We start from the raw sequence: 24,476 nt of genomic DNA, 5'->3' as shown, positions 1-24,476 counted from the left end.
ATGATCCGTAGGCCTCCCCAACAAATGACAGCAATAGGCTGATATTTATTTTACATCCGGCCTACTTTAAACTTGTATCTTAAATTAAATACAGAGCACAAAATTGAAAAGACAACTTAATTTAGCTATGAAAATGTCTCAACAAAATGAAACAAAACACTTTTAGCATATTTAAAGAAATGTTTTAGATTCTAAAAAAGCTTATAATAATAATAATAATGATAAAACAAATTATAATAAATACGAAAACAAATAAATAAAAGTTTGAAAATTGCATCAAACCTGAATAGCGAGTTGCACACATTCCATTTGGCCGCGCCAATGTTCTTTTCATCTTTATCCCATAAACTTGTCCTCACAGAAGACTATACTCTTTCACCTCTTTTGTTTTACTTAAATAAAAAAGGCCTCCATCTTTGCAATCAACAGTTGCCTAGGCCAAAGCTCCTTTCACTCGTGCTCTCTCTCTCTTCAGCAACAGGTGCACGTGAGGTGAGTGGCCGGAACCAGTTTCAGCTGGACATTAACTACAGTATATGTTTTATTGAGTTGCAATTGGCGAAGTTCTGATCACCTCGCACATTAAATTAACAGAGGACAGATCCAGTCGGTAAATCAATTATAATTGCACATACCTGAGACCCGTGGCAATTATATAAGACCCCACCCAGATCTGAGACAAAAGTCCGAATTTATGGTCTCGGAATTTCAGGTTTGTTGGACCCGTGAAGACCTCTAGTGTGTACAAAGCTATTCGGATAAAGCTATTCGGATCAATTCAAGTATTTTATTAATAACACAAGGATACACAAGCAATGTGTATGTGTGGCATACACACACACCCCCAAAGCACATATGTTCCTGCAACCATTTATGTCTGTAAATAGATGTATTGACAACCGCAAAGGATTCAACCGGTTTAAGTTACAAAGATTGCATTTGGTTGCCTCTCTACAGAAGACAATCATCCTTCTCTTTCCACACACACACACACACACACACACACACACACACACACACACACACACACACACACACACACACACACACACACACACACACACACACACACACACACACACACACACACACACACACACACCCCCCCCCCCCCCCCCCCCTGTGTTTAGGCTGAAATAGCCAAATCCACTAATTTGAAGGGGTGCCCACATGCTTTTGTATATACAGTACCAGTCAAAAGTTCAAACACACCTACTCATTCAAGGGTTTTTCTTTATTTTTACTATTTTCTACATTGTAGAATAATAGTGAAGACATCAAAAATATGAAATAACACATATTGAATCATGTAGTAACCAATAAAGTGTTGAACAAATCAAAATATATTTTATAATTGAGATTCTTCAAAGTAGCCACCCTTTGTCTTGATGACAGCTTTGCACACTCTTGGCATTCTCTCAACCAGCTTCATGAGGTAGTAACCTGGAATACATTTCAATTAACAGGTGTGCCTTGTTAATTTGTGGAATTGCATTCCTTCTTAATGCGTTTGAATCAATCCGTTGTGTTGTGACAAGGTAGGGTTGGTATTAGAGGTCGATCGATTAATCGGAATGGCCGATTTTAATTAGGGACGATTTTCAAGTTTTCATAACAATCGGTAATCAGCATTTTTGGACACCGATTATGGGCGATTACATTGCACTCCACGAGGAGACTGCGTGGCAGGCTGACTACCTGTTATGCGAGTGCAGCAAGGAGCCAAGGTAAGGTGCTAGCTAGCATTAAACTTATCTTATAAAAAACAATCAATCTTAACATAATCACTAGTTAACTACACATAGTTGATGATATTACTAGTTTATCTAGCTTGTCCTGCGTTGCATATAATTGATGCGGTGCCTGTTAATTTATCATTGAATCACAGCCTACTTCGCCAAGCGGGTGATTTAACAAGCGCGTTCGCGAAAAAGCACTGTCGTTGCACCAATGTGTACCTAACCATAAACATCAACGCCTTTCTTAAATTCAATACACAAGTATATCTTTTTAAACCTGCATATTTAGTTAATATCGCCTGTTAACATGAACTAGGGAAATTGTGTCAATTCTCTTGCGTTCTGTGCAACAGAGTCATGGTATATGCAGCAGTTTGGGCCGCCTGGCTCGTTGCGAACTGTGTGAAGACCATTTCTTCCTAACAAAGACAGCCAACTTTGCCAAACGTGGGATGATTTAACAAAAGCGCATTTGTAAAAAAAGCACAATCGTTGCACAAAAAAAAAATATATTTTTAAACCTGCATATTTAGTTAAAAGAAATTCATGTTAGCAGGCAATATTAACTAGGGAAATTGTGTCACTTCTTGTGCGTTCATTGCACGCAGAGTCAGGGTATATGCAACAGTTTGGGCCGCCTGGCTCGTTGCAAACTAATTTGCCAGAATTTTACATTACATTACAGTTATGGATGCCACCCGTTAGATAAAATACGGAACGGTTCCGTATTTCACTGAAAGAATAAACGTTTTGTTTTCGAAATGATAGTTTCCGGATTTTACCATATTAATGACCTAAGGCTCGTATTTGTGTGTTATTATATTATAATTAAGTCTATGATTTGATAGAGCAGTCTGACTGAGCGGTGGTAGGCAGCAGCATGCTCGTAAGCATTCATTCAAACAGCACGTTCCTGCGTTTGCCAGCAGCTCTTCGCAATGCTTCAAGCATTGCGCTGTTTATGACTTCAAGCCTATCAACTCCTGAGATTAGGCTGGCAATACTAAAGTACCTATTAGAACATCCAATAGTCAAAGGTATATGAAATACAAATGGTATAGAGAGAAATAGTCCTATAATAACTACAACCTAAAACTTCTTACCTGGGAATGTTGAAGACTCATGTTAAAAGGAACCACCAGCTTTCATATGTTCTCACGTTCTGAGCAAGGAACTTAAACATTAGCTTTTTAACATGGCACATATTGCACTTTTACTTTCTTCTCCAACACTTTGTTTTTGCAATATTTAAACCAAATTGAACATGTTTCATTATTAATTTGAGACTAAATAGATTTTATTGATGTATTATATTAAGTTAAAATAAAAGTTTTCATTGTTCGTTCAGTATTGTTATAATTGTCATTATTACACATATATACACTGCTCAAAAAAATAAAGGGAACACTAAAATAACACATCCTAGATCTGAATGAATGAAATATTCTTATTAAATACTTTTTTCTTTACATAGTTGAATGTGCTGACAACAAAATCACACAAAAATGATCAATGGAAATCAAATTTATCAACCCATGGAGGTCTGGATTTGGAGTCACACTCAAAATTAAAGTGGAAAACCACACTACAGGCTGATCCAACTTTGATGTAATGTCCTTAAAACAAGTCAAAATGAGGCTCAGTAGTGTGTGTGGCCTCCACGTGCCTGTATGACCTCCCTACAACGCCTGGGCATGCTCCTGATGAGGTGGCAGATGGTCTCCTGAGGGATCTCCTCCCAGACCTGGACTAAAGCATCCGCCAACTCCTGGACAGTCTGTGGTGCAACGTGGCGTTGGTGGATGGAGCGAGAAATGATGTCCCAGATGTGCTCAATTGGATTCAGGTCTGGGGAACGGGCGGGCCAGTCCATAGCATCAATGCCTTCCTCTTGCAGGAACTGCTGACACACTCCAGCCACGTGAGGTCTAGCATTGTCTTGCATTAGGAGGAACCCAGGGCCAACCGCACCAGCATATGGTCTCACAAGGGGTCTGAGGATCTCATCTCGGTACCTAATGGCAGTCAGGCTACCTCTGGCGAGCACATGGAGGGCAGAACGTTCTCCACGGCGTCTCCAGACTCTGTCACGTCTGTCACATGTGCTCAGTGTGAACCTGCTTTCATCTGTGAAGAGCACAGGGCGCCAGTGGCGAATTTGCCAATCTTGGTGTTCTCTGGCAAATGCCAAACGTCCTGCACGGTGTTGGGCTGTAAGCACAAGCCCCACCTGTGGACGTCGGGCCCTCATACCACCCTCATGGAGTCTGTTTCTGACCGTTTGAGCAGACACATGCACATTTGTGGCCTGCTGGAGGTCATTTTGCAGGGCTCTGGCAGTGCTCCTCCTGCTCCTCCTTGCACAAAGGCGGAGGTAGCGGTCCTGCTGCTGGGTTGTTGCCCTCCTACGGCCTCCTCCACGTCTCCTGATGTACTGGCCTGTCTCCTGGTAGCTCCTCCATGCTCTGGACACTACGCTGACAGACACAGCAAACCTTCTTGCCACAGCTCGCATTGATGTGCCATCCTGGATGAGCTGCACTACCTGAGCCACTTGTGTGGGTTGTAGACTCCGTCTCATGCTACCACTAGAGTGAAAGCACCGCCAGCATTCAAAAGTGACCAAAACATCAGCCAGGAAGCATAGGAACTGAGAAGTGGTCTGTGGTCACCACCTGCAGAACCACTCCTTTATTGGGGGTGTCTTGCTAATTGCCTATAATTTCCACCTTTTGTCTATTCCATTTGCACAACAGCATGTGAAATGTATTGTCAATCAGTGTTGCTTCCTAAGTGGACAGTTTGATTTCACAGAAGTGTGATTGACTTGGAGTTACATTGTGTTGTTTAAGTGTTCCCTTTATTTTTTTGAGCAGTATATATAAAAATCAGCCGGTATCAGCTTTTTTGGGTCCTCCAATAATCGGTATCGGCGTTGAAAAATCATATTTGGTCGACCTCTAGTTGGTATACAGATACAGATAGCACTATTTGGTAAAATACAAAATATTATGGCAAGAACAGCTAAAATAAGCAAAGGGAAACGACAGTCCGTCATTACTATAGGACATGAATGTCAGTCAATGCAGAAAATGTTAACTTTCTTTAAGTGCAGTCGGAAAAACCACAAATTGCTATGATGAAGCTGGCTCTCATGGGGACTGCCACAGGAAAGGAAGACCCAGAGTAACCTTTGCTGCCGAGGATAAGTTCATTAGAGTTACCAGCCTCAGAAATTGCAGCCCAATAAATGCTTCATGGAGTTCAAGTAACAGACACATCTCAACATTAACTGTTCAGAGGAGACTGCGTGAATCAGGCCTTCGTGGTTGAATTGCTGCAAAGAAACCACTACTAAAGGACACCAATAATAATAAGAGACTTTCTTGTGCCAAGAAACACGAGCAATGGACATTAGACCGGTGGAAATCTGTCCTTTGGTCTGATGAATCCAAATTTGAGATTTTTGGTTCCAACCGCCGTGTCTTTGTGAGAAGCAGAGTAGGTGAACGGATGATCTCCGCATGTGTGGTTCCCACCGTGAAGCATGGAGGAGGTGTGATGGTTTGGGGGGCTTTGCTGGTGACACTGTGATTTATTTAGAATTCAAGGCACACTTAACCAGCATGGCTACCCCTGCATTCTGCAGCGATACACCATCCCATCGTTGTTTTTCAACAGGACAATGACCCAACACACCTCCAGGCTGTGTAAGGGCTATTTGACCAAGAAGGAGAGTGATGGAGTGATGCATCAGATGACCTGCCCTCCACAATCACCCAACCTCAACCCAATTAAGATTGATTGGGATGAGTTGGACCGCAGTGTGAAGGAAAAGCAGCCAACAAGTACTCAGCATATGTGGGAACTCTTTCAAGACTGTTGGAAAAGCATTCCAGGTGAAGCTGGTTGAGAGAATACCAGTAGTGTGCAAAGCTCCCATCAAGGCAAAGGGTGGCTACTTAGAAGAATCTAAAATAAGTTTTGTTTTAACACTTTTTTTGTTTGTTTACTACATGATTCCATATGTGTTATTTCATAATTTTGATGTCCTCACTATCATTCTACAATGTAGATAATAGTAAAAAATAAAGAAAAACCCTTGAATGAGTAGGTGTGTCCAATCTTTTGACTGGTACCTTATAGTGTATGATACCTTATTGATGTCACTTGTTAAATCCACTTCAATCAATGTAGATGAAACGGAGGAGACAGGTTAAAATATTTTTTAGCCTTGAGGCAATTGAGACATTTATGTGTGCCATTCAGAGGGTGAATGGGCAAGATAAAAGATATAAGTGCCTTTTAAACGGGGTATGGTAGTAGGAGCTAGGCGCACCGGTTTGAGTGTGTCATGAACTGCAATGCTGCTCGGTTTTTGACGCTCCAGTGTATATCAGTTTCGAGTGTATATCAAGAACGGTCTACCAACGGTCTACCACCCAAAGGACATCCAGGCAACGGCAGGCCAGTACTCGAAAACGGGTCATTGATGAAAGAGGACAAAGGAGGCTGACGCATTGTGCAGAGCAACAGATGGACAACAGTTAGTCAACTGACAGTCAAATCAAATCAAATTTTATTTGTCACATACACATGGTTAGCAGATGTTAATGCGAGTGTAGCGAAATGCTTGTGCTTCTAGTTCAGACAATGCAGTAATAACCAACGAGTAATCTAACCTAACAATTCCACAACTACTACTTTATACACACACAAGTGTAAAGGGATAAAGAATATGTACATAAAAATATATGAATGAGTGATGGTACAGAACGGCATAGGCAAGATGCAGTAGATGGTATAGAGTACAGTATATACATATGAGATGAGTAATGTAGGGTATATAAACATAAAGTGGCATAGTTTAACGTGGCTAGTGATACATGTATTACATAAAGATGGCAAGATGCAGTAGATGATATAGAGTACAGTATATACATATACATATGTAGGGTATGTAAACATTATATTAAGTTGCATTGTTTAAAGTGGCTAGTGATACATTTTTACATACATTTCCATCAATTCCCATTATTAAAGTGGCTGGAGTTGAGTCAGTATGTTGGCAGCAGCCACTAAATGTCAGTGGTGGCTGTTTAACATTCTGATGGCCTTGAGATAGAAGCTGTTTTTCAGTCTCTCGGTCCCTGCTTTGATGCACCTGTCCAGTACAACATTAGTGCCCAAAATAATGCACAACTCGTCGTACCTTGACACGAATGGGGTATGCCAGCCAACGACCTTACAGAGTTCCACTTATTTCAGCAAAAAAATAAACTGCAGCTGCATTGGGCTAAGGAATGAAAACACTGGAGAAGTGGAAAAACATTGCCTGGACTGATGAATCCCGGTTCCTGCTGGTTCACGCTGGTGGGTGACTAGGATATGGAGAAAAACACATGAGTACATGCATCCATCGTGGTGGTGGTGTGGGGTGTGTTTTCATGGCACACGTTGGGCCCCGTGATAAAATTGGAGCAACATTTAAATGCCACAGCATATTTGAACATCATTGCCAATCGGGTGCATCCGTTCATGTGCGAATAGATTTTTCAGCAGGATGCTGCCCCATGCTACAAGGCTAGGATTGTCCAGGAGTGGTTCCACAAACATGACAGTGAATTCAGCTTACCGCAGTGGCCTGCCCATTCACCAGATCTCAATTCAATTTGAGTATCTGTGGGATGAGATGGAACAAGCTTTTCATAGTAGAAATCCACTACTAGCCAACTTGACACAACTGTGGGAAGCATTGGAGATAACATGGGCCAGCATCTCTGTGGAACGCTTTCGACACATTGTAGAGTCCATAGTCTGGCTAAATGAGTATATTCTGAGGGAAAAAGGTGGTGCAACTCAATATTAGGAATGTGTTCCTAATATTTTGTACGCTCTGTACAACGTTTACTTCTGTACATTTACACTGAGGTAATAGTGGTTCTGAGGTCTCACTAGGTTGGAACATGGAGCCTACAATTCCAGGTTTGTGGGTTTGATTTCCCCAGGTTTCCCATGTTGAATATGTAAAGTTTGGCACTGTGGTATGTCAGAATCCCTTGAAGATTCTCTGCTGGTGTTCCAACTATATAGAACAGTACAGGAACATATTCCATATTCTTTTTGAGGTAGGGTTCGTTCCTGCTGTAGAATGTGTTCTAGCTGGCTTCAGAATGATGTGTTGTTCTAGCTGGCTTCAGAATGATGTGTTGTTCTAGCTGGCTTCAGAATGATGTGTTGATCTAGCTGGCTTCAGAAGGATGTGTGGGCGGGCGTTAGTGAGTGTTTGTGTTTGGGTGAGTGTGTGGCCGTGAGTTAGTGAGTGTTTGTGTGTGGGCGCGTGAGTGTGCGTGAGTGTGTCTCTCTCCTCAGAGTACTTGAACCTGATCAACGTCAAGTCTCGCTGGACACAGAGACGTCGAATTCAGACATTTGAGAACGTTTGGAGGACGTCGATATATGCCATCGACGGCGCTCACCCACCAAAAATGTAAAATTATGGCATAGCACTGGGCTGGAACTCACAAGGCTCAGAGCCAGAGAGCTGCCTTGACCACTGTAGTACTCGGAGCCAGAGACCTGCCTAAACCACTGCACCAGTCAGAGCCAGAGAGCTGCCTAGACCGCCGCACTGCTCGGCGCCAGAGAGCTGCCTAGACCGCCGCACCGCTCGGAGCCAGAGAGCTGCCTAGACCGCCGCACCGCTCGGAGCCAGAGAGCTGCCTAGACCGCCGCACCGCTCGGAGCCAGAGAGCTGCCTAGACCGCCGCACCGCTCGGAGCCAGAGAGCTGCCTAGACCGCCGCACCGCTCGGAGCCAGAGAGCTGCTTAGATCGCTTTGCCACTCAGAATCAGAGCGCAGCCTAGACCACTCTGCCACGGCAGTTCACCATTCTCTAGCAAGCAGGGAGGGTACTTGATGATACTTAATGTAAACAGTGCATTGTTTTTCATTATTTAGTTTCAAGCCTTCCCCAAGCCATAGCCCTAACCTTAAGCACTCAAAACAAATTGCTAAACTTAACCCTTTCAGTTTATGTTTAACCTTGTAACCCCGCGAAATTAACCCTGGAACCACGCGATATGAATGGGTAAAATATTGACTTTCATCCAATTACGTCAAATTCAAAGTGAAACTATGAGGTTAGGTCAGAACATGCCCTCTATGTGCTCGCCGTGCGCCATGCCACCTAAATACCACACGCATAGATGCACACAGGCAAACATACAGACATACACTCACACACATGCACACACATACGCATGCACGCAGACACAGTTCTACATGCCACAGTTCAAGACGTTTGCATTACCTGAGTATTTCGATAAATGACACACATTGAACCGTGAGTAAAGTTATTGATTTTGACTACAACACTACATACACCACAACCTCATGAGAGTCTAATCACTCTGTCTGTGTTACCTGGCAGACTTAATTGTAAAGCAGTGTTTCTCAATATATTGCAGGTACGTTGAACACTGCCCTAAACAGATGTGATGTTATTCAGCTTATATTCCCTATTCAGTGATATTCTGACTGCATTGTGAAAGATTTCCTCTGATTTAGCTTGTAAGAAGAGTATAATCATCCTAGATGAACTGGAGAATTTTGAGCACTGATGTACCATAAATGAATCATATGAGTTTTAACTTATTAATTACCAAGTGTGTATCTTCAACTCCCTAAGTCAGGGTTGATTATCATCTATCTGATTATCGATTCACCGCCACCCTCTCCCCTTCATCTCCTTCTTCTTATTTCAGGACTCAGCTGTTCTTAGGTCACCCCATGGGCCTCTGAGTGATGAATGCTCATTACGGTAGAAAAATGCATGCTAATCAATCAGAGTGGCTGCTTAGTGCAACTGTAATTTAGATTGCAGTAGAGTAGCTCAAGAGTATTTAGTATTTATTAGGATCCCCATTAGCTGCTGCCAAGAGAGATGATAACTCACACAGGTCTTAAATTACTGTTCTGATTTCAACCTAAAATGGCTGCCAGGAAGGCCCTTGTCCACACTGCAGCCTATTCAGCAAATTATTCATTCGCCAGTTTCCATAGTGATTCTGGGACATCTCCTTTACAAGCAGCGGACCTAAGTCTAGTTCCTGAGGCTATTACAACTCTTAGATAGTAACCTCAAAGCATCCTTGTTCTTCCTGTGTACACAATGGACATGCCTAGACATCAACGCAAACAGCCATCTCACGCCGGACGTGCCTAGACATCAACGCAAACAGCAATCCCACGCCGGACGTGCCTAGACCTCTACGCAAACAGCAATCCCACGCCGGACGTGCCTAGACCTCTACGCAAACAGCCATCTCACGCCGGACGTGCCTAGACCTCTACGCAAACAGCAATCCCACGCCAGACGTGCCTAGACCTCTACGCAAACAGCAATCCCACGCCGGACGTGCCTAGACCTCTACGCAAACAGCAATCTCACGCCGGACGTGCCTAGACCTCTACGCAAACAGCCATCTCACGCCGGAAGTGCCTAGACCTCTACGCAAACAGCAATCTCACGCCGGACGTGCCTAGACCTCTACGCAAACAGCCATCTCACGCCGGAAGTGCCTAGACCTCTACGCAAACAGCCATCTCACGCCGGACGTGCCTAGACCTCTACGCAAACAGCCATCTCACGCCGGACGTGCCTAGACCTCTACGCAAACAGCCATCTCACGCCGGACGTGCCTAGACCTCTACGCAAACAGCAATCCCACGCCGGACGTGCCTAGACCTCTACGCAAACAGCAATCCCACGCCGGACGTGCCTAGACCTCTACGCAAACAGCCATCTCACGCCGGACGTGCCTAGACCTCTACGCAAACAGCCATCTCACGCCGGAAGTGCATAGACCTCTACGCAAACAGCAATCCCACGCCGGACGTGCCTAGACCTCTACGCAAACAGCAATCTCACGCCGGACGTGCCTAGACCTCTACCCAAACAGCCATCTCACGCCGGACGTGCCTAGACCTCTACGCAAACAGCCATCTCACGCCGGACGTGCCTAGACCTCTACGCAAACAGCCATCTCACGCCGGACGTGCCTAGACCTCTACGCAAACAGCCATCTCACGCCGGACGTGCCTAGACCTCTACGCAAACAGCCATCTCACGCCGGACGTGCCTAGACCTCTACGCAAACAGCCATCTCACGCCGGACGTGCCTAAACCTCTACGCAAACAGCCATCCCACGCCGGACGTGCCTAGACCTCTACGCAAACAGCCATCTCACGCCGGACGTGCCTAGACCTCTACGCAAACAGCCATCTCACGCCGCATATGCCTAGACACCTACGCAAGCATCCACCTTCAGTAAATGAGCCTTCTTTCTTGACAAACACAGACAAGACATGATGAAATGCTAAAGTCAATCAGTGGCGTACCTCCTATCTTTCTGTTTCTTTTTTTCATTACCTTGTATTTCCTACATTCAGTAGTTCAATTACTGGGACCTCCTTTGAGTGGCTTTTCAATTTTTCTGCAGTAAAAGCAACAGGGAACCAGATAGACTATTCAATCTGACATAAACCTCAGATAGAGGAAGTTGGAGAAAGTGGCTGCTCTTAAAGTGAACTCTGCAAGGTTCAGGTTATTGCTGTCCTAGTCAGTGTCACTTTGATTGAGGCAGCCCTAATACATGTCAAGGTCACATCCAGCCAAGGACCAAGCAAGCAATGTGGTTCCAAGTTCAACCAAAGTGGCAATTGATTGTGGCAATACCAAACAAATCACTATTTGACTGACACGGTGGTGCCTATGTCAATGCAGCTCGCACCTTTCCCTTTTTGACCTAACACGTCCATCTCAAGGTGAGCATACAGTGCCTTCAGAAAGTATTCAGACCGCTTGACTTTTTCCAAATTCTTACGTTACAGCCTTATTCTAAAATGGATTAAAAAATCTATAAAAAATCCTCAGCAATCTACACACAATACCCCATAATGACAAAGCGAAAACCGGTTTTTATTTAAAAATTAAAAACAAATACCTTATTTACATAAGTATTCAGACCGTTTGATATGAGACTTGAAATTGAGCTCAGGTGCATCCTGTTTCCATTGATTATCCTTGAGATGTTTCTACAGGTTTGATTGGAGACCACCTGTGGTAAATTCAATTGATTGGACATGATTTGGAAACGCACACACCTGACTATATAAGGTCCCACTGTTGACAGTGCATGTCGGAGCAAAAACTAAGCCATGAGGTTGAAGGAATTGTCCGTAGAGCTCCATGACAGGATTGTGTCGAGGCACAGATCTGGGGAAGGGTACCAAAGAACACAGTGGCCTCAATCCTTCTTAAATGGAAGAGGTTTGTAACCACCAACACTCTTCCTAGAGCTGGCCATACGTCCAAACTGAGCAATCGGTGGAGAAGGGCCTTGGTTAGGGAGGTGACCAAGAACCCGATGGTCACTCTCACAGGGCTCCAGAGTTCTTCTGTGGAGATGGAAGAACCTTCCAGAAGGACAACCATCTCTACAGCACTCCACCAATCAGGCCTTTATCGTAGAGTGACCAGACGGAAGCTACGCCTCAGTAAAAGGCACATGACAGCCTGCTTGGAGTTTGCCAAAAGGCACCTAAAGACTTTCAGACCATGAGAATCAAGATTCTCTGGTCTGATGAAACCAAGATTGAACTCTTTGGCCTGAATGCCAAGCATCATGTCTGGAGGAAACCTGGCACCATCCCTACGGTGAAGCATGGTGGTGGCAGCATCATGCTGTGGGGATTTTTTTCAGTGGCAGGGACTGAGAGACTAGTCAGGATCGAAGGCAAAGATGAATGGAGCAAAGTACAGAGAGATCCTTGATGAAAACCTGCTCCTGAGCGCTCAAGACCTCAGACTGGGGTGAAGGTTCACCTTCCAACAGGACAAAGACCCTAAACACACAGCCAAGACAATGCAGGAGTGGCTTCGGAACAAATCTCTGAATGTCCTTGAGTGGCGCAACCAGAGCCCGGACTTGAACCCGATCGAACATCTCTGGAGAGACCTGAAAATAGCTGTGCCGCAACGCTCCCCATCCAACCTGACAGAGCTTGAGAGGATCTGCAAAGATGAATGGCAGAATCTCCATAAGTACAGGTGTGCCAAGCTTGTAGTGTCATACCCAAGAAGACTTGAGGCTGTAATCTCTATCAAAGGTGCTTCAACAAAGTACTGAGTAAACAGGACTGAATACTTATGTAATTGTGATATTTCAGTTTTTCTAAAAACCTGTTTTTGCGTTCTCATTATGGGGTATTGTGTGTAGATTGATGAGGGGGGGGAAACTATTTTAATACATTTTACAATAAGGCTGTAACCTAACAAAATGTGGGAAAAGTCAATGGGTCTGAATGCTTTCCGAAGGCGCTGTACATGAACAATTACATAGTGCTGGAATAAAGAAAGGTGCTGGTACACATTTTTGGTGTTCATATTTGATGGGCGAACATTGTGATTTCCCCAAGGCTATGACCTCTGACTTGTGTGTGTCACAAATTTGTATTTTATTGGCAGAGTATGATGAACAAAGGGCGTCTTGCTTCAGGGTCACCGTGTTGGAGCCCTTATAGCCGCAATCAGCAGTAGAGACGATAGCAAAGCGATCCCCGCCCCTGTTTTGGTAAAAATCTCTGGGATTCGGCTGGAGGAATGTAATCATGCTCAATTTCATAGACAGAGCTATGGATGCAAAGCCTGACCATGATATCAAAATTATGGTTTTAACCATGTTTTTATGCTATATACGGTTTGTTTTGTTTACAAAAATTGGAGTAAAACAAGCATATGGGTTCTGATGGGGGTACGACAGTTGAACTTAGATCATGAGGCATTTATAAGTTATTTTCTTCAAGAATCAATGGGTCCATATCATTCATTTATAAGTCCAAAAATGGATGTAGCAGCTGTAGATGACCTCTTTTACTTAAAATAGTATATCCCCAGTCACCACATAGTATATGTGAGGGATAGTAGTGTTCAGTCCATGGCACTTCCAAATGTGTAAAAGCTGCCCCCATATTGAAAGTATCAGATGCACGTTACTACCAGTACTTAATTTTGTGTTCACCAAGACAGTAGTTTTACTTTTGATACTCATGCTGGATAGAACAGAGGTGTTGGAATCTACATTTTGATTAGGAGATGAAACAACTACCACAATCCAGGGTCCTATTTAATGAACTGAAATGTATTCTTACTTTGGGGGAGATGAACGTTTGAATTCTTCACATGCTCAACAAAACCAACGCTTACAGTGCGATTCAAAGAGAATCTCTCCTACACATTAGGCCGAGTTCAAACATGCTTTCTCCCTGTGCGGAAATAATGACATTTTAAAGTTAGTTGATGTTGTTTTTTACCCAGCCCAGCCATCAGTTCATTTAACCTGTCCTTCTTACTGCAATACAGCACTTCCCCCTCTTTCCTTTGTCTGCAGCAATCTGTCTCGCTGGTGGTTGATTGATTGAGCTTATTTATTTGTTTCTCTGGAGTGGAGGTACGGAGCTATGGATGAGGGGAACAGGAGGGCACCAGAGGTTTGGTTTCTTGCTGACGGGGCTCATTTCTGTCCTAAGTGCTGTGGCATCCCCCTCTCTAAAAACGTTGCCAACCCCCTCAGTGGGAGGGCAAAAATAACACTCATGGTTTCATGACTCAGCAATATGACTGGATTGATTATTGAAGAAACCCGCCACGGGTTGGAATGATGTAACCTACTACAGGTGAAGGGCCGCCCTCGGCCTCATTGACATCTGTTTTTCAAAGAATGTTTGACTTGTCTCATCTTTTGTGGATTCAGCTAAAGCAAAACCATTGTTTCATTAAAATATGCTGTAATGAACTGTACATTTCCCAAAATTGGGATAGTACCTATACTGACTTCTCAAGGTCTAATTGTTCCCTCTCTCCCTGATTGCCTCTGCCGTTCTGTCCTATTCCCTGTTCCTTGCTTTCCTTCTCCCTTGCTCTCTGTCTCTTTTTCTTTCTCAAATCAAATCAAATTGTATTTCTTACATGCGCCGAATACAACAGGTGTAGACCTTACTGTGAAATGCTTACTTACAAGAGAAGGGAGGGAGGACGACATTGAGAGAATTAATATCTACAGCCGTTTCCAGTCATCTCTCTATTTCTCACTCTCTCTCTAGGCTGTAGATATTCATTCTCTCTCTGTCCTTCTCCTTCCTGCCTTCTCTCTGCCCTCTCCGTTCTGAGTGGAGCCTGGCTGCAGCAATTAGCTGGCTGCCCGATGAGGAAAGTAAGGGCCATAATAGTCCCATTAGGAGACAGTGGAGAGGGAATAAAAAACCTGGGCCATGCCAGGCTAGGGCATTCATCTCTCCTAGCCCATGATCAATGAATTAAATGAACGTTGAAGGGCGCCAAATGGATGGTGTGTCATCTTCGCTTCTCTGTTGGGGAAATCCAGAGCAGGACGGAAAGTGGATCCTGTGTAGTATACAGTAACTGAATGAGTACATTTAATGATTTTGTTATTGTTTGTGTAATTGGTGTTTAGCAGTACAACTGGTTACATTACTTAAATAAAATATTTCAGTTGATGTGTATATCACATTTGTTTTATTTGATGACTATTTCATTCCAAGTCATCATCTCATCTCTATAGAGCTGCTGCCTGTGCTGTCTGACTAATCACTATTTTAGTAGTTCTTCAAAGTAAATAAGGAATACTTTTATGACTGCTGAATACCAACTATCAAACACTTAGATTGTATTTTCAGGTAGAGATACCTTGCAAAGCAACAGCTGCTCTCTATATCCCCTCACGATCTTGCATTCTTCTGTCTCTTCCGTAGCAGGCGTAAAATAAACCACAGACCGGACAAGTAGAATCACAATGGATTATGCTCATTGTAGTGAATAACCACGTTTTATGCGCTAAACTATGTAGAATATTGGCCTGTTGGAAACTACATCATTGAACAGTTCAGGTTGGATCTGATTTATCTCTAGTTAAACTGCTCATTGAGCTCACAGAAAAAAAAACAGAACAAAATGGAATTCAAATAATTAAACCGACATCGTCATTAGTTGTTTAAAAACTAAAAAACAACCGAAATGTTAGTTAATCGCTCAGCACTACTATAGGGTAATGAAAGTTCACATTAGAGTATACAGCCCATGTCTCTCACTCTGTCTTTTTAATTTATCTTTGGTTTGCTAATAACCTCCGGCATCTTGTGGCCTTCAGCCATCTTCTGACCCATCCCTCTTCCTTTTCTTTCTGACAGAGGATCATCTGTATTGTTTTATTCATGCCCATTGCTGAAGGCTCTAATATTTCCACCTCCATTGCTGTGTCTGACATAATCACAATCACCATTTATCATAGTTATGCTCATATTATTCAGATCAGGAAGAAGTCAAGTAGTGTGAATTCTAGAACATTAGAATAAAGCCAAAACGAAGAAAGGCTGTTCTATATTATACTCTACTTTTGTCATTGTTCCCAAAGTTAGGGCTGTGATGGTCATGTAATTTTGGATAACTGTTATTTGTCAGCCAAATGACCATGGTCACTGTCAATGTTCCCTGTCATTTTTTCATCACCGAGCAAATTTTAGGTCTGCTAAGAGCAAGCTTGAATGTTGTGAAAATGTTGTGCAAACTCAGCGTGCGTTTGCTGTGAACACCGAGGCTGTATCCAGTTTAAGTTAGTTTTAACAGTGGCGATGTAGGCTTCTGTGGCTATTTGATCATAATTTAGACCTACCAGAGTGGCCTAACATAAAAAACAATGGATAAAATGCATCCCATAACATTTTAACCTGGAAATAGCTGTACTATCATTCAGCCTACAGTAGACGCCAATGGGTGGTGTTCAATCTAGGCCTACATTCCATGAGACTTCAGAAAAAAACATGCAGGGCTTGACATTAACCTGTTCATCCACTTGTCCTTCAGACCAAGGAGGTGACTGAAAATGTCATTGTGTTGTTTTATGCAAGAAACCACTTTACAAAATTAAAATGCATTATTATTCCCATACCATTATTACAGAGAACCAGACAAAATATGATACCGTCTACCTATTGGCTACTTAGCTTATTCAAGCCTGTCTCAAAATACAACACTGCCCCTTTAAGATGAAAAAAAAAGTTATTTACCTGACTCGCTTTTCAAAGATGCCTAGAAATGTACACGTTTTGTGCTCTTGTAGGAAGCAATCACTCCCCTATTGCTGACTACAAATGATCTATAACTGGGCTAATAACTCACTAACTAGCAAAGGATATGAACAAAATGTGCACACGTGGCTACATGCAGCTTTCACTTTGATCTTAAAACAAGTGCATCTACTCACGACAGCTAATGCTATGAACACAGTCCAGTTCAATGTAAATGGCACAGATCCATATATGGCAATGGTCTATTTGCATATAGGCCTACTGCAGCTCGGATTTGTTTATGCCGCACTGGTCTGTGTAGAGTACGGGCTGAGTAGTGCTTGTCTATGTAATAGAATCCTACTCCGATGCGTTCTGCCTACAACAAAATCTCTTCAATAGTTCATTTTGTTTTGGTATGTTGCATTCAAGGTGGCTAATATTACAATGATTCGATCACAATTGCCACAGTAAATTGAAACGTTGATAGTGTTAACAGGGAAAACTCTAGAACAGTGGCCACCAACCTTTTCTGTGTCAAGATCACTTTCTGAGTCAAAATGCATGACTTAAACGTAAGCCTATGCAACATGAACCAATTAAAAACAGTACTGTAGCAATGAGGTTTGTGCAGTAAGTTATAGGCCCAATAGATTATGACCGCATATTGGCTTTGCTTGAATTGCCCTTCCAATCCATTGTTGTTCGGCCATTGTTTTATATGATATTTCCAAATTTGAGGTAGGTTACATGGTCACACCGGTAATAGATCCTGGGCTGATCCTGATGGTCAGTCTCACAGGAGGGAGACTGACCATGGCACTGAAAACAATGGATACACTCGACAAGAGAGCCAAGAAAATGGTTAGGTATGTGATGGGTCATCAAGTTATAGCAGCAATCTACCTCACCAAGCAAAGTGAGAAGAATAAGAGCACCACATTGAATCTACCAAGCAACACCCGTTGGGGTGGAGTTGTCATCATGTTTGACAGTCTCCTGGAGGGGAAGGAGTCGCTCCAAGAAGTGGCCATATCACAGTCTGCCGATATGGACAGCCCCATCAAGGGGATCCTCCTGGATGATGTATTTTGGGAGAGATTGGTAAGCAGCTTGAAACTCCTGAAACATATACCAGCAGCCATTGCACGGATTGAGGGAGACAATGCCATCCTGTCTGATGTTCAGACTCTGCTTGCAGATGTAAGAGAAGAAAACCTTACTGCCTTGCCCACTTCGCTGTTGCTCCAAGCAGAGGAAACTGCAGTTCTGAAATGCATCAAAAAGCGTGAAGACTTCTGCCTGAAGCCCATACACGCCGAAGCGTACATGTTGGACCCCAAGTATGCTGGCAAGAGCATCCTGTCTGGTGCAGAGATCAATACGGCCTATGGTGTCATCACTACCGTGTCTCGCCACCTTGGCCTGGATGAGGACAAGGTTCTTGGCAGTCTGGCGAAGTACACTTCCAAGCAAGGGCTTTGGGATGGAGATGCAATATCGCAGTTGTGCCAACATATCTCATCAGACACCTGATGGAAGGGACTTTGTGGATCTGAGGCTCTTTCCCCTGTTGCCTCCATCATCCTCCAAATCCCACCAACATCAGCTGCCTCAGAGCGCAACTGGTCCTTGTTTGGGAACACGCACACCAAGGCACGCAACAGGCTGACCAATACAAGGGTTGAGAAATTGGTGGCATTGTGGGAAAATTTGAGGCTTTTTGAGCCTGACAACAAGCCATCCTCAACAAGGTTGGAAAGTGACAGTGAAGATGAGGCCTCAGAGTCTGCTGTTCAAGAGGTGGACATTGAGGAGGTCCAGGGAGAAGACATGGAAGCCTGAAAGGAAGACAACCAAAGCTTTAGTTTTTAGACTCTCATTTTACAGATGTATGTTGGAAATGTTTTTGGGAGATGCGATGGATCATTGGGGATCATTCAATATTCCCTTTCTTTTGTTGTTCAGTGAAATCATCCCATGTGAAGAGTCAACTCATTTAATGTTCAATTCGTAACTAAATTGTTTTTTTTATTTCTATTGGAAGCATTTCATAATTTGCAATTACGATAAGGTAAAAGGTTTATGTTTCTGTCTCCATATGATATGGTAAATATATCCAATGCAAAAAACATGAATATTAATTTGCATTTATTCACATATATTCCCGTTAATTTCCACGGAAAGTTTCCACCTCCTGAATATTCCCCAAAATGTGCAACCCTAATCCTGACCATTATGAGTTGGGTCCGAGTTGGCAACCTCAATGCTAATGGAGTTATACACCTGCATACAAATGATATGGAGTGAATGTACTGTTGGCCCACTTCATTTAAGTGCAGTTGATTGATTATGCGTTACTCCAAGTCTCCAACGCAAATTATTTGACCATGTTTCATTTGTGTAAATGATTGCTTGTGGGGTTTTTTTTCTACCACAGGAGTAACTATTAGCATGTCATTGTGTTATTGTAAAATATATACAACACAGTCTTCAAAGGTTATACTTTTAGTTATGTTTTGTCTACGTGTGCAACTTCCAGTAGTAGTAGTAGCAGCAGTAGTAGTTTGTTTATTGTTCATGATGGGAAATTGATTGATTTATTAATATGCATATTATATCACAAACCCACATTTTGTCATTACACCTTCCATTACTTGCCCTCCTCTCATATCTCTCTCCCTCTTCTCATATCTCTCCCACAGAGGAGGGCTATGAGCAGTTCCGTGTGGCAGAGAAGTCCCATGGTAACTGGGTGAAGCTGGTGGTGGAGGGCAACACGTCAGAGGTGCTGACCAACATGGGGAAGAAGGTGTTCAAGCAGTACCTGGAGGCCCTCAGGGCCATGAGCGAAGCCCTCAGCAAGCAGCTGGGCAAATATGACATGTATTCCATGGTGGTGGGCATGGTCCTCGTCTTCCAGGTGGGTAGTGGGGTGTTGCCCCTAGATGCTTGTCAGTTTGTAATTTTCCTCACGAATTGCTAAGGTTAGGCTTGAAGGGAACCTGATCCTAGATCTGTACCCAGGGGAAACAGCACCCCGGAGCTGGTAGTGGGCCAAGGATCAGGAGGCAGGAACTTACCTGATGAGGGTGGGGGTGGTGATGATGTAGTGGATAATATCTTGTGTATATATACCTCACATGTGACCCGTAATAACACGATGCAATTTCTATATTAACAAAGTCTATTAAAATATTATCTGACTCCATATACACAATTTAGCAATGTGCAAGCAGGACTGTTGAGTTACAGGAAAAGACTATCAAGAAATGTCTGGGAGCTTCCAATCAGATATCAGACCTAAAGGATGTCATCACAACAGCTACCCAGAGGTGTGACAGAATGGGGGTTGTTGAGAGCAACACAGACAGTTCAGCATTCCTGAGAAACGCATCATGATTAGGAACACTTTTCTACATACCTAAACTGTTAAGTACAGTATATATGCATGCCAGTGCATGGTATGGTGTGTGACCATGGTGGGATATTGCTGATGGTTTCTATGTTGTATAGCATTGGCCTAAATAAGCACTTAGCATTCTAAACTGTTGTGATGAGGTACCTACATCCATAAAGATCCCACATCCAAATATATTAGCATTTTAATTCTGCTCCTGAAGAGACCCAAAATCTAGACTAGGCATATTCATAGAACACAATCAATATTAATGAAAAAAATGTAATGTTGATACTACGCTTCACTTTATTAAAGCCCATGGTTTACATAGTGTTGATATAGCCTTCAATTATTAAAATGACCTTGAGCTAGTGTGAGAAGAATTCGACAGTTGGAACAGATCTCTACTGCTCTTTGTTGAGCAAGCATTTCTCCAAGTAAACTTTTTCTGGGCCCGAAGGGGCTCGCGGTAACTGTACAACTTTACAACATTCCTAGGCTTGTACAACGATTCTGCCACGTGACCGATATTGGATGGGGCAATTCCCACACATTCCCTTCAAAACAAATGAACAAAGTTAAATCTGCCGCACTGACTGTTGCAGTCACAACTAATGTGCATTTCAATATGTTTTGATCATTTAATCTTGGAGAAGAGGCTTTAATATGCAAAAAGGTAATTTTGAGGTAAAAGCTGACAAAATAATTGTAACAATCACAGAATGTGTTGGCAAATGCTCACTTGCATTCCTTGTGTAAGGGTTTGACTTAACATAGGACTCTTTTGGATCATTGGTAGAGCTGTTTTTATAAAATATACTGTATGTTATAACCTCATGGGTTTAGAATAGGGCTGGGAACTGCCAGGGACCTTACAATATTATCACCATACTTAGGTGTCAATATGATAATGTATTGCAATTCTCACGATTCTAAATGTATTGCGATTCGATATTGCGATTTGATGTTCCAAACATATTGCTCACCATATATCTGCTGCAGAGAGACGAGAGCCATGAGAAAGCGAGTTTTGATCAGTCAGGGAGATAAAATTCCTGAAAACATGTTGGCCCACTATTTAAAAAGAAGATGGAGAACAAGCTATAGGTTGAAAAATAGTTTTGGCTTAGGTACAGTCGCGTAGCACTAGCTTTTACAAATCAATACGTTGCGTCAAAGTATCGATATAATATCGTCCAAAATAATATTGGGATATTTAACTGTCGATTTAAAAAAAAAAACTTTTTTAAAGTTTGCATCCACTTTTAGAATTTGCTTAGAAATGGTAAATACTCTACTCACAAGTCATTATTCCAGTTTGTACTGTTTTCCATTTGAATTCACTGGCTTTGCTGTCATGTTCACACTTTTAGACTGTTTTCCTACAAGTTACCTATTTCTTATCAGAGATAAAAATGCTAATTCTAGCATGACATAGAACGCTCTGTATAGACTCCCCAGTGAGCATTATTGGGAGCAGTGGGGAAAGTTGATAAAAATATCCCTAACTCTGAATAGAAACTAAGAAGTGTCCCTCAGAGGTGACTGCCTCCCATCAGGAAGAAAGAAGTGAAAGATGCAAAGAGAGAGAAAAGAGGCTGTTTTCAAAAGAAAAAGTTTGACTTGTCAGCATTTTGTTACAGTCAGTACTCAAGGACAAAGCAACTAGTCATCTTTCTAGTGCACCGTCCCTGATAGATTTAGTCCGTAGAGATGGGACGAGAAAGGGAACTGCATAGCAAAGAACATGGAACACGCGTCTTTGGTGTTTAATTTGAAAAGAAAGAACTTGCATATTTGCTTCCAAGATGGCACATTCAAAGGTTCCAGTTGAAAGACTTCAGTCAAGCCAAAATCCAAATGCAAATATCGAGAAGCACACATGATGCTTTAGCTTTGACTCAATCCAAGCCACATCAACCACGGATTGACAAATGTTTGTTCTCTGTACCCACACACTCTACTTGCGGACCCTTGACTCAAGTGTTACCTCATAGCTTGCCCATTTATCCATCCATCTCTTTCCATCTGCTGTTTCCTTTACTGTTTGACTCATACAACAGTTGCAACGATAGAGATGAGCTTGGTCTGTCCGGTGTTAGTGCTGTATCTGCATGCATATGTAAATACACCATTGAATCTGTTTTTACTTAATTCCAGGATTTTCTCAGTGTGTGCATTCCCCTTTCTTTCTCCAGCTCCTTCTCCTCCTGCTGCTGGCCATGCCCGAGGCACTGAGCAGTGCCTCAGAGGTGGATCTCCCTGTGTCCTCTGCTCTGCTCTCGCTGCCCTTCTACCTGCTGTGCCTGCTCCTCTCCTCCGTGCACGTGCTGGTGTGCACGTCGGCCGAGAGCTCCTGTTACTTCTGCAGCCTCTCCTGGGGACTGGTGTTCGGGGCAGTGGCCCTCTCCTCAGCCCTGCTCTGCATCCTGGTATCCATGGCAGCCAGGAGGGGAGCAAAGCCCCCTGGGAAGGTGAGTACATCGACACTGAGACATTAGTAGCTCTTTCTCTTCTAAAGACTGGTCATACTTTACACTCTGCTGTTTTCCTTGTGTGTATTAAAAACAACCTAGCAATTAATGGTAGTAGTTACGTTTTTACGTTTTGGGTTCTTTTGAAGTAATTGAAACAAGCACCTCTTAACCATTTCATAACAGCATATCGTAACAGTGTCTTTCACTGGCATTTCTCTTACATTTAAATTAGACCACTTTTGAGGTCCGAAAAGGTGCATTGTCTTCTCTAACCGTCCCCAGCCACAGTAGCCTATTCCCTGCCATCGGCATCATTGCGCAGACAGGTGAAATAATTGCATTTAATCAACAAGAGCATGTTGATTAAAAAAAAAACACGCACCCATTGAGACTAAAAGTATTTGAAATTACACTGGCCTTTCTTTATAATTACTTATTTCTGTCCCTGCAAGTCTTACTTGCGAAATCAGTGGACCGAACAGTTTATTTCAAAATTGCACCTCAAGCATGCAACAAAAAGAGAAGTGAATAATGAACGTTAATTTACCCTTGCTAGATAAAGGCAGACAAGTTTCTAAAGACAAACCAGTATTTTTCTCCATCTAATGAGATTAGAAACACCAGTGTCACCAAGCTTTCTTAATTACAGTATGTCTGAAGAAGTGACCACTTCTCCCCCTTCTGGGAACTAACAGAAAGTGCTGACAGGTGAAAAGAACGTCAAGAGAGAGAAAAGGCTAATAAGTGAATCTGTTCCAGAGCAAAAATGATTGCCCTTCCCATGCACCTAAATAAAGAGCTGGAAGGAAGATATCGTCTTGTTTGTTGAGGTCGTGTTGTGCAGTGAAACATAGCGAGTCTGACAAGCTATTGATCACTTCAGTTATGTTTTCCGTACAGTCTGACAAGCATTGATCACTGCATGTGATCAATCACTGTGAGTCTTGTTTATGTTATTTGGGGTTAGGGTTGCCTAACCAGATGTCAGAGGCACTTTTTTAACGTTTGAAATCTTTTGCTAAGTGGACATCTTGTGTGTTCGGCTCTCATTCAGCTGAATGATTTGTCCAATGATGCTCTCTCTGTCCAAGAGACAATCACATTCTGGAGCTATGTATTAACATGACAATAGAAGTGTTCGAATACTCATACTAACCGCACTAATGCCAGCAGCATACCATCCTGCATACCACTGCTGGCTTGCTTCTGAAGCTAAGCAAGGTTGGTCCTGGTCAGTCCCTGGATGGGAGACCAGATGCTGCTGGAAGTGGTGTTGGAGGGCCAGTAGGAGGCACTCTTTCCTCTGGTCTAAAAATTTTTATAAATATTATCTCAATGCCCCAGGACACTGCCCTGTGTAGGGTGCCGTCTTTCGGATGGGACGTTAAACGGTTGTCCTGACTCTCTGAGGTCATTAAAGATCACATGGCACTTATCGTAAGAGTAGGGGTGTTAACCCCGGTGTTCTGGCTAAATTCCCAATCTGGCCCTCAAACCATCACGGTCACCATCACGGTCACCTTCAGCTTCTTCCTTGCTGAGCGGCCTTTCAGGTTATGTCGATATAGGACTCTTTTTACTGTGGATATAGATACTTTTGTACCTGTTTCCTCCAGCATCTTCACAAGGTCCTTTGCTGTTGTTCTGGGATTGATTTGCACTTTTCGCACCAAAGTGCGTTCATCTCTAGGAGACAGAATGCGTCTCCTTCCTG

General features: G+C 42.9%; 1 protein-coding gene across 1 annotated transcript in view; it reads left to right on the top strand.

Moving 5' to 3' along the window:
- The window catches only part of LOC120048019 (GPI ethanolamine phosphate transferase 2-like), a 115,171-nt gene that overhangs the window by 49,710 nt on the left and 40,985 nt on the right, over positions 1-24,476 (top strand). Inside the window, exons 7-8 of the mRNA XM_038993689.1 lie at positions 19,591-19,808; positions 22,484-22,759. Of these exons, the coding sequence (XP_038849617.1) occupies positions 19,591-19,808; positions 22,484-22,759 (494 nt within the window). The remainder of the gene's footprint in view (positions 1-19,590; positions 19,809-22,483; positions 22,760-24,476) is intronic.

This window comes from Salvelinus namaycush, chromosome 5 (assembly GCF_016432855.1).
Source record: "Salvelinus namaycush isolate Seneca chromosome 5, SaNama_1.0, whole genome shotgun sequence".
NCBI classification, from domain to species: Eukaryota; Metazoa; Chordata; class Actinopteri; order Salmoniformes; family Salmonidae; genus Salvelinus; species Salvelinus namaycush.
The sequence above is the reverse complement of the archived record's forward strand: the minus strand, read 5'-3'. Positions and strand labels throughout refer to the sequence as shown.